General features: G+C 43.7%; 1 protein-coding gene across 2 annotated transcripts in view; it reads left to right on the top strand.

The window, feature by feature from the left end:
• Positions 1–814: 814 nt before the first annotated feature.
• The window catches only part of CFAP91 (cilia and flagella associated protein 91), a 35,939-nt gene continuing 26,104 nt past the window's right edge, over positions 815–10,649 (top strand). The window contains exons 1-7 of one of the 2 annotated variants that reach the window (XM_071572122.1): positions 815–886; positions 1,904–1,976; positions 4,511–4,661; positions 7,220–7,303; positions 8,541–8,609; positions 9,572–9,753; positions 10,423–10,600. In XM_071572122.1, coding sequence (XP_071428223.1) covers positions 4,534–4,661; positions 7,220–7,303; positions 8,541–8,609; positions 9,572–9,753; positions 10,423–10,600 — 641 coding nt within the window. In that variant the 5' untranslated portion in view covers positions 815–886; positions 1,904–1,976; positions 4,511–4,533. Of the gene's footprint in view, positions 887–1,126; positions 1,437–1,903; positions 1,977–4,510; positions 4,662–7,219; positions 7,304–8,540; positions 8,610–9,571; positions 9,754–10,422; positions 10,601–10,649 lie in introns of those variants that run through there. The other variant, XM_071572115.1, reaches the window with a different exon arrangement.

Raw genomic sequence — 10,649 nt, 5'->3', positions numbered from 1 at the left:
CTCAACCAGATTTCTCAAGCACTAAGCGAGAGTTCAAGGGGACTGGGGAGCATCAGATAAAGCAACTTCAGCAGCAGCTGTTGAAAAGCTATAATACTCATGTCCTTTCTTTCCCCTGTCGATTGTGTCCCGTCCTGTTCAATATCCAGCCAAATGCCCACACCAGGACCCCACTGCCGGAGGCGGCACAAGAAGGAGGCGGGCGGACTAAGCCTGGGGCTCTGCGGAAAGTGGGAACGGCGGCACGGGGAGCTGGAGGGAGAACGGGGAGCTGGAGGGAGAACGGGGAGCTGGAGGGAGAACGGGGAGCTGGAGGGGGAACGGGCAGTTGGAGAGGGCACACGGGGAGCTGCAGAGGCACAGAATGCTGCAGGGGGCTCGGGGAGCTGGAGAGGACACGGGAGTGCAGGGGCACGGGGAGCTGGAGAGGACACACGGGGAGCTGCAGAGGCACAGGATGCTGCAGGGGGCTCGGGGAGCTGGAGAGGACACGGGAGTGCAGGGGCACGGGGAGCTGGAGGGGGCACGGGGAGCTGGAGGGGGAACGCGGAGCTGGAAGGGGCACGGGGAGCTGGAGGGGGCACACAGGGAGCTGCAGGGGCACAGGATGCTGCAGGGGGCTCGGGGAGCTGGAGAGGACACGGGAGTGCAGGGGCACAGGGAGCTGGAGAAGGCACGGGGAGCTGCAGAGGACATGGGGAGGTGAAAGGACACGGGAAGCTGGAAGGGTAACGGGGAGGTGCAGGGACATGGGAAGCTGCAGGGGCACGGGGAACTGCAGGGAGGGGGCACGGGGAGCTGCAGAAGGCACACGGCGAGATGGAGGGAGCACACGGGGAGAGCTGGAGAGGACGCGGGAGCTGCACGGGCACGAGGAGCTGCAGGGGTACGGGGAGGGGGAGGGGGCACACCAGGAGAGGGAGGGGGCACAGCAGGAGAGGGAGGGGGCACAGCAGGAGAGGGAGGGGGCACAGCAGGAGAGGGAGGGGGCACAGCAGGGGTACGCCCGCCCAGCAGACAGTGACGAGCAGCGGCCTCCCCGCACCAACGTCCTGCCGCAGGGGCGGGACATGCCGGGCCCCGCCCGCGGGCCGTGGCCATGGGAACAGCAGCCGTGCGAGCCCCGCACGGCGGGGACGGGCTGGTGGCAGGACCTTCGGCCACTCTGCGATACCGCCCGGCCGGGAGGGCAGCGCCCGCCCCGCAACCCCGGCCCACCTGCGGCCAAGCCCGACACCCCCCCGGGGGAGCGGGGCCGGGGCGGCCGAGCCCGACACCCCCCCGGGGGAGCGGGGCCGGGGCGGCCGAGCCCGACACCCCCCCGGGGGAGCGGGGCCGGGGGCTGTACGCTGGGACTGCGGGTCGGGGAGCGGCGGCGCTGCCCGGGCTGTCCCTGTGGCTGAGCCCGGCAGGGAGAGCAGGGCAGGGCTGGGAAGGTGGGTGCCACCTGGGAGCGGGAAGGTGGGAAGTGCTGGCGGCAGTAGGGAAGCTGCTGGGAGAGGCTTGGGACCATGAAACATTTACGAGCTTGGAGCGAAGCCAGCTCTGTGTCCCAGAGGGAAGCATCATGTACATGATATGTCTACTGATTACCATTGCACCATACCTCCCTTTTAATGTTTCATAGCGTCACGTTTTCTATTTAAGTTGGCGTGGCTTCCAAAGTAGATTTTTCTACTAGATTTTTCACGAGTGTTCCGTGGACCAGTAGTACTTCAACTCTGAGGATCATTTGTGTGATGGTTGTGGAATTTCTTTGATACAGACACATGTTTATCAGTTTTTTATTTCCTAGTTTCTTTTATACTCTCTTATGGATGGACTTCTAAAGAGGGAAGCATAGTCTGACAATTTGTGCTGATTCCTCAAATATGTAACTACCATTTGTCTGCTTACCTTTCAGCCCCTCTGTACACAGTGTCAAGTGAGAAGGACCATTCAAAGTCAATGCCCACACTCAACTTGGTGATAAAGTGGTAGGTGTTGGCCAAATACAGCTCACATGTGCACCTTGTATTTTTCTGTGTATACATACACATGGGTACAAACTCTGTCTCAGTCCTGAGCTGCTCCTGTAATACGTCAAAAGACAGAGCAAAGAAAGCAGTTCTATCTAAAGACAACATGGGAAGTAACTGTGATTGCTGACCTAGGGTTAGTCAGTAACAGCAGCCTAGAAATACCTAGTTTGATGTTCTGAGTAATTTCCCAAGTTGTGTGGCAGTATTTTTAATAGACTATCTCCAAATGCTGTTAAGTATAGCTGGTATATGTTACTTAGATCTAATAAAATAGCTGGACAGTTGGGCTGTTGTCCAAGCAGAGCTGTTAAAATGTGTTATTTCATACAGTGCCTCCTCACTTACCTGAGGATATACTTACACTACAGATTAACAAAGCATACTTAGACTAAAATGAAGTTGTAGCAACAGCTAAGCAGTCTGTAAAGGCTGTACATCCATCCTGATTCTTCCTACTGAGTACAGTTTAACTGCCTAGCTAAGCCCTTAGCTAGATAGCCCATGCTTAACTCCCTATTCATTTGCTCCTCTGTAACCAATATTCCCCCTAGGTAGTTTAAAACCAGCCAGGGCCTGTCTGTGGGAGTTGCAGTCACACATTTAGACAGCAGTGATTGACATCTGGACAGGCTAAATATGGGCAGAGTGCCAAAGAAAAACAGACTTGGTACAACTGCACAATGAACTAGGTTTGAAACAGTCCTCCTGAAGCTATGCATTTGACTGAGGCTGCAAGGCAAATACTCTGAACTCAGACTCCATTGCTGTACAGCAAGGAGTCAACAATGAAGTCAAGGAACATGTTTTTAAAGAATGTTTTCAGATATCTCTTATTCCAATATCTCAGATTCTTTCTTATATCTGCATGAAAAAAAATGCATGTTTGTCTCCCTCTCTGTGTAGAGATATACACATGGAGCTGGGAACACTGCCTGTCATCCAGGGGATCCTTGCTACAATATGGCTGTGAATCACAGAATCATTGAATCATTTGGGTTGGAATAGACCTCCGAGATCATCAAGTCCAACCCTTGGTCCAACTCCAGTCCCTTTACCAGATCATGGCACTCAGTGCCATGTCCAATCTCAGTTTAAAAACCTCCAGGGAAGGTGAATCCACCACCTCTCTGGGCAGCCCATTCCAATGCCTGATTACTCTCTCTGGAAAGAATTTTTTTCTGATCTCCAACTTCAATTTCCCCTGGCAGAGCTTGAGCCTGTGCCCCCTTGTCCTATTGCTGAGTGCCTGGGAGAAGAGACCAACCCCCACCTGGCTAGAACTTCCCTTCAGGTAGTTCTAGACAGTGCTGAGGTCACCTCTGAGCCTCCTCTTCTCCAGGCTAAACAATCCCAGCTCCCTCAGCCTCTCCCCACAGGACTTGTGCTCCAGTCCCTTCACCAGCCTTGTTGCTCTTCTCTGGACCCGCTGTGATAGCAGTTCAGGCCAGACAAAGTAAGGCACACTCACTGAAGCTGTCAACAACATCATAGGTGTAATGGTGTGGATGAATATGGTGTCAGACTCCAACTTGCTTAAATGATGTTTTAAAATGAATCAGCAAGTACATAATTTGCAATTCAAAACAGAACCTTAATTCATAGCTTCACAAATTGGGTTGGGCAGAGGTTGTGGTAATAGTAGTTGATAGGGTATTCCAAACTCTCGAAAGTTGGACTCCCTTTGAAGAGAAATGAAACAAAATGCAGTCTGATGCACAGCAAGCAGCTACTCATGGGAGGGTGCCTAGATCTTCATCAACTGACACTGTCTTAGAGTCTGGTGAGTTAGTGCACTTGAAAAGTCACCACTACCCTATATGCGTCTCAACCTTCTGAAATGACAGGGGCAATTTACAATTAAGTTCTGATTTCAGTCTTTACAGAAGCTCAAGACAGTTTGGCTACCTCTCTTACACTTGAGTCACGATTACAAAGATTTACTGGCAACCATAAATTTAGTGATTTAAGGCATCTCTACCCAGGAAAATTAGTGTTTAAAAGGAAGGGTGTAGATTTTTAATGTGATCATTTTTGTGTGCTAGCTCCTGTTAAGATATTTTTAACAAATGCTAAAATTGTTCCAGTATAAAATTATGTAGCTTTACTCTGTAAGTAGAATATGTAACTTAATTTCTAGAGCAGTAGAAATAGGAGGGAGTTACATGGGGTAATGTGCTAGAAGATCACATTGCTCCACATTCACAGTTACTGCACACTGACTTCTTTATGTAACAAACTGTTAGACCCTTCGATTTTAAGTATAAGTTTAGCACTGGAAAACAGCCGGAAGACAAATCTGTGCATCTGCTGTTAGTCTGGTATGCTGCACATCTTGAGAAGCACCATCTAACCAGCTGACATCATTAGCATGCACACACCACCTTCTTTCCCCATCCCAAATGTGCAGTCCTGTAAATCACAGCAGAATGAAATGCTGTTTGAAATAGCTAAATTACTGCCTCTCTTCTTTGTGTCCACACAAACACTAGGTAAAGGACGGATATTCAGAAGTATGGCTACTGGACTGATTCATTTCCCAGCCTGCAGTTTGTGCTTCAAGGGCAAAGATCCAGTCCCTGCATTTACTGTTCGAAGATGGAGGGCTCAGCAGGGCCTGGATGCTCTTCAGCAGCTTGCTGTGTAAGTGTTCTATGGTTGGATAATTTAAAATGAACATACAAACAAAACCAACAAAAACCCATGCACACTGAAGTGGAGATGACTGCAATTTGCTCCTACTTATATTTCCCTTGAAATTAAGAGATTGCAGCTGTTGTGGAGTATGGTTACCCATCTGTTTCTTACAGGGTGGATGTTGCACATTCCTTCATCCCTGTGCTATCTACTTTGCAGTGGCTCCTGAGAAAGAAAAGAGAGTTATTTCAATCTCTTACAGATCAGATAGTTCTGAAGACTTCAGTGACTCGTGTATTACTTCAGTGGGAGCTGGTTCATTTTAGTCCCATGCAATTGCTGCTGGTTAGTTGCTTTTGCTGCTTGTTCAAGGGTGTTTGGGGTCTGAACCAGGGCACTACATTTTTAGTGCAGGAGTTCTTAGTTGCACTTTCTCCTGGCATCACCATTTGGGCTTCTGATTCAGTAAATATTAAAAAAACACCCCACTTTTGTGTGTTTTGCCACATCACATGATTATTTAAGTCGTCATGTAGCTGAATTCAAGACTGCAGGCATCCGCCTGTTATTCTGTAATAATTTTTTGATATCTATGCTGCTTTAAAATTGATTTACATTTCAACAACATGTATTTGCAAAATGCCTTGCAATTAAGAAAATATGAGAAATACATCCCCTCTGTTTCAACCTGCAGTGATTGACAGTGCTGCTGATACAGGAGACAGAATATTTCCCAGCTGTCTTCTCAGTAGTTGCATTGCCTCTGCAAGGTTACCAGGAATAAATGCTCATTTATTTCAGCAAAGTCAGCATATATAAGTCAAGGACGTGCAAGAGGCAGGATCTGTGGAATAAAAAGGGCTATTTCGCTGGGTTCCCATTGTGCCTATAACTACACCATAATAGGATGAACAGCTTATGCTAATACAGTTAGATCATAAGAATAAGTGCCCACCTGTGCTGAATGAAACACAAATCCATCTGGATGGAGCAACAGTTTGATATTTAAAGAGTCAGCCAGTGGAACTAGCCATCAGCTCAATTAACTCATTTGAATTACAAACACAACTTCACAATAATAGGTTGATTAGTGCTGAGCAAGTATGTCATGTTACCACACTGCATCTCGAAATACTCCCCTCTCTTTTGTTATGAAAGCCCTGGGAAGAGATGACTTTAAACTTACCATGGCAGTGAATTGTATGTCCCAGCAGGTTAATGAAACATCTCTCTCCAGGTTTTCCTGTAGCAGGTAGCCATGCTGTGGCTCTCCAAATTCCACAGCACAGTTTGCAGGACTTAGATGAGGTCTTTGAACACAACTGATCTCAGCATGCAATCCCCATTGATCCCAGCTGTCAAGCAATGTTATGCATTGTCATATAAATATATGACAATAATTCTGTAAATGTAACTCTATAAATATACCTTTGTATTTAAAATAAGGCACCAGCAACCACCTCTAGCACCCACAATCCCATACATCTAAAGGTCAGAAGTCTTACAAGTTGCCAAAAATGGTCTTATGGAAAATTTGGCCTTCAGGACCTGACAATGGCCTGGGTTGGAAGAGACTTTAAAGATCATCTAATTCCAGTCCCCCTTTCACTAGAACAGGTTGCTTAGACCTCCATTCAACCTGGCCTTAAACGCTTCCAGGGATGAGGCATCTACAGCTTCTCTGGGAAGAACTTCCGTTTTTTATCCTTAACAACAGATTAAGAAGAGTTGAGAAGAGTAAGACTGGAGTATGTAGTGGTTGTGAAATCAAATAGCAGTCTTCATGCATAGCTTTCAAATGACTCAATTCTATCCATTCTGTCACTAGCTGCCTTAATGTGGGGGTTTCCTCATGGTCTTCCAAAGCTTTAAAGTGAAGAAAACTCCCCAAGATGTTATAGTGAAAAATTTAAGCAGTCTGCCTGTTTTAAATTCAAAAAGGTGAAAAAAATTAACAAAGAGGGTTCTTGCAAAAGATATGGTTGTCCCAGCATAGGTTTTGAAAGCTACCCGTTGTCATCGTAATTATTCCTTTATTGGAGAATTCAAATTGAAATTGCTGATTCTAAAATTTTCAACATGTGCTCAAAATCTCTTAAGCTACTTTTCAGAGGTAGAAAGTGGTAGTCTTCTCCTTTGCTCATTCTATTCCTTTACACATTTTCTAGTATGAAAAGTGTTTCGCTGTTAAGGAAATGAGCTTCCTCACCCCACTCCCAGTAAAAGTAGTTTACTTTACAAAGTCAAGTATGTTCAAGTGGCCAATCCCTTCCATAAGAACTGCATAAGAAAGTTTTAATAAAGGCAGCAAATAACTATTTCTTGACGATATATAGTGGAAAATATACGTAAAGTGTCAAACTGTTTTGTTACATACATAAGTGTGAAAAAAGCAAAATATAATTGCTTGTGTAAGTGTGAGGATTTGGGGTAATAGTGTGATGCATGTTGGATTGTGCAATGAGAGGAGAGAGAGATTAAAGAAAATAGAGGGCATAAGGAAAAAAAGGTTAGAACTGCTCTGAATGTACTTCTTAAATTATATAATGTATTTTGGCTTTTAGAGCTCAGTCTTCTCTTCAGATACCTCAGATTGTGTATGAGGACCCTGAAGTTGATGGAAGGAATCGCTACAAATATTTTGGAAGGTAAGGAATGAACTGATTTGAAACAGAGATCAGAAACTTTCTTCCGTGCTGTTTAAAGATCACCTAAATAAAGCCAGAGTGTTATTTTTTCTATCTTTTCCGTCAGTTCCTTGATCACTGAAAAAACTGAATAGTAACCAAATATTAAATCACAAGGTCTTCTTTAAATTCACACTATGCTAAAATTTTCAGCCAATGAGTTACCATTTAGGCAAATATACTGGGCATTCTGTACTTAATAATTATTTGTAGAAAGCTTTTGTCTGTAGATCCTCCTGTGCAAAGGACGAAGGTACTTACAAAGCCATTGTGGTTCTCCAGACGCCTAGAAAGGTGTCTTCTTAAGAAGGAACCTTTTAGCTCCCAGTTCTTGCCAGGAGCAGAAAGGGAATCCTTGATTATTATTTCATCAATGTCCTCTACTGCAGGACTGCTCTGCTCCTTCCAGAATGAACCTGTAGGTCAGTACTGGACTCAAGATTTGAACCAAAAACTAGTGTGTAAACATTCTTGACTTAGTCACATCTACTTTGAATACAGTCATTATTTTACTCAGCACCTATTGGCCACTATGTCCACTTTAAATATAAAAAATTGCCAGATTTAATAAATTGAAGTCCTTTATAGCTCCTTTAACATATATTTTGTCTTTTTAAATTGTTATCTTCTGCAATTTGAAATTAAGCTTTAAAATGTTCAAAAGTCTAAGAGAAATTGACAGTGAACTGCGATATGCAATCTATAAGAATGCCTATGAAGGAATTACTGATATGTGGTTAAGCCCCATCACTTTCAATATACCTCATAAAATATTGCAAAACCAGGAAATGATCAAATTAGAGAAGTCCAAAACAGCTTACCTTATCAGTGATTGTAGGAATTAATTTCAAGCAGTTCTTCTAAAAATATAAAACAACTTTCTCAAAAACCTGAAGTGGAAAAGGTAAATTAGTGAAATGGGCACAGAATATTATGAGCATACTCAAAACTAATTATTGTCTTTTTTGCAGTTCTGCTTTGATGTAACAGGTACACTTAATCCTACTGATGAAACTTTCTCTGTTACTCCTTAGCTATGAAAAATTTATTTAATATTCACGCACAACTCTTAAACATGCAACTACAGAATCTGAGTTGTGGGAAATCAGTGTAACTCCACTGGATTTAGTGGGCTGCAGTTTTTCTAAATTGTAATAAACTTTTATGCTCATCTCTTATTTTCATTCTCTTATTTCAGACCTCTCAGCCATCCTAATAAGCTGCTTCCAGTAAATGTTCCAGAAGATGTTGCTTATGAAATGACAAAGTAAGTAGTGAGTTCTGGAACTTTACTGTTGTCATGGGTCACATCTCACCAGAAAAAGATCAGGAAATTGTTTAGCTGGTGACCAGTATTTTCGTAATGAACCAAGAGGAAAAACTTAACAAGAGATAAGGGAGTCTGTTCACCATTGAGAATTATTGAGGAAACAGGTGATTGACTGTTTCAGAATTTGCTTGTAGTATATAAATAGCACTTTGTGAGTAAAGGATACATGTCTCTCAAGTGTGTTAGGATTATGAGGCCTAAGCTAAATGTCTCTGAATCCGAGAAGAGGGACCATTGCAAAGAAGGTACTTCAGCACAGCAATATTGTTGGGAAATCTTCTGGTGTTTTATTACAATCTCTGTGATAGATGCAATACTGCTCAGAGGTGTAGAGCACCCATGAAATAGTCTAATGTGTCTTTCAGTGGGTATCAAATTTTGAGGTCACACAAGGAAATTCAATTCCTAGTAGGGTCAATGAAAGTAGCACAGGCTTATGTCAGAATTAATTTTTTATTCTGAAATTGTTGGAAGAGAAACATGTAAGCTCAATTGAAGCAGACTTTCTTGTTGCAGTCAACCATTAGTTACTTTTTGTGTCCTGTAAAGGCAATGTTTTAGAATGGATACACAGGAAAGATTTGTGTATAATAATCATGAGAGCTGAAACCAGAAGATTTCTGAAATATTTATCTAGGGAGGGTGTTTCAGAGGACTCAGTGAAGCCTCAGTCTACTTTTACTAAAGATAATGAAGTTAGCATCAATGGCAGCAAGGATAAGATAAAACACATTTAAATATCCTCCCTGTGATTGACTGTGTTTCTGGTTTGTTTGGGGTTTTTTGGGAGAGGGGGCTTGGGGTGGAATTTTTGTGTGTGTGTGATTTTGTTTGGTTTGGGTTTTATTTGGTTTTTAGTGAATGTGACTAATGTTCTTCCATCTTCCATCTCTTTTTAGAACACAGTCGTATGTTGATTCAGCTAAAAAAGACAGACAGGTCTTTGGTCCCATGTTCCGAACTTTGGGCACACAGACAGATTACAGGGATGGTGAAGCCCAGACAGATCCCTATTCTCCTGAATATATAGTTCATGGTAGCTCAATTCCTGAACTTCTGACACTTGCTACACTCACTTGGGGTGAGTTGTGAAATTCAGATAAATTCTAATAATCATGTCACCTCTTTAGTAAGGAGGTTCTTTTCCATGTCAGATTTCAAGCCTATTGCCAGCTTTGGCAGTCCTTTGCTGTGTTCCTTTGAAGCAATTATTTTATGTGTTTGTTAAATAAGTATGATATTTTTCCTGCTTAATGGTGCTCTTCTAGGGCTTTCCATGAAGAGTTTTGAGAACAGTCAGTATAAATAGATGATGTTTTACAAATACAAATTAGGAGCAGTTTTTTCCATTTACCTACTGTTCTTCAGCTGCTTGGAGTTGAGTATCAGTTAAAAAAAACCCCAAAACAGTATGAAGACTTCTGCTCCAGAATATACCTGTGATCCTCAGCTGCAATGATGATGGACACTGGACATGCCAAAGAAAGTGTCTTCTTAGAAAAGTTTTTCTTCCTTTGCAACCTGCAATAGTGAATGAAGGGATAATGTCAATGTCAACTAAACTATAGCAACTGCAGGTCCTACCATTCTTCGTACTGTAGAATTTGGAGTATTTGCTTCTGGCTTTTGACAGTTCTTCTTGTGTTTAACACAAGGACTTGTGTTGTCCAGCCCTCTAATGCTTCTTGGTGGTGGCAATTTGTGGGATTTGCTATTCTCCTCCACAGCTAATGCTTCTTGTCCCTGAAAGGTCGGGGGCTACCGGCAGGACTTGAAGAGGTGGAGATGATTGACCGCGCCCGGGAAAAACGTGCATGGGAAGCATCTCTTCCACCCATGGACACTCCCTCAAATACAGCAAAGAGGTTGAAAATGATGGAGGAAATGGAAAGGAAGGAGTGGGCCTTTAGAGAACAGGAAATAGAAAAGTAGGAGTCCAAGTCTTTTATTCTTTTAATTATTGGCTGAATAGAGAAG

The sequence above is a fragment of the Pithys albifrons genome, chromosome 1 (assembly GCF_047495875.1).
Source record: "Pithys albifrons albifrons isolate INPA30051 chromosome 1, PitAlb_v1, whole genome shotgun sequence".
Classification (NCBI taxonomy): Eukaryota; Metazoa; Chordata; class Aves; order Passeriformes; family Thamnophilidae; genus Pithys; species Pithys albifrons.
Note: the sequence above shows the minus strand (reverse complement) of the source record. Positions and strands in the feature narration are given on the sequence as shown.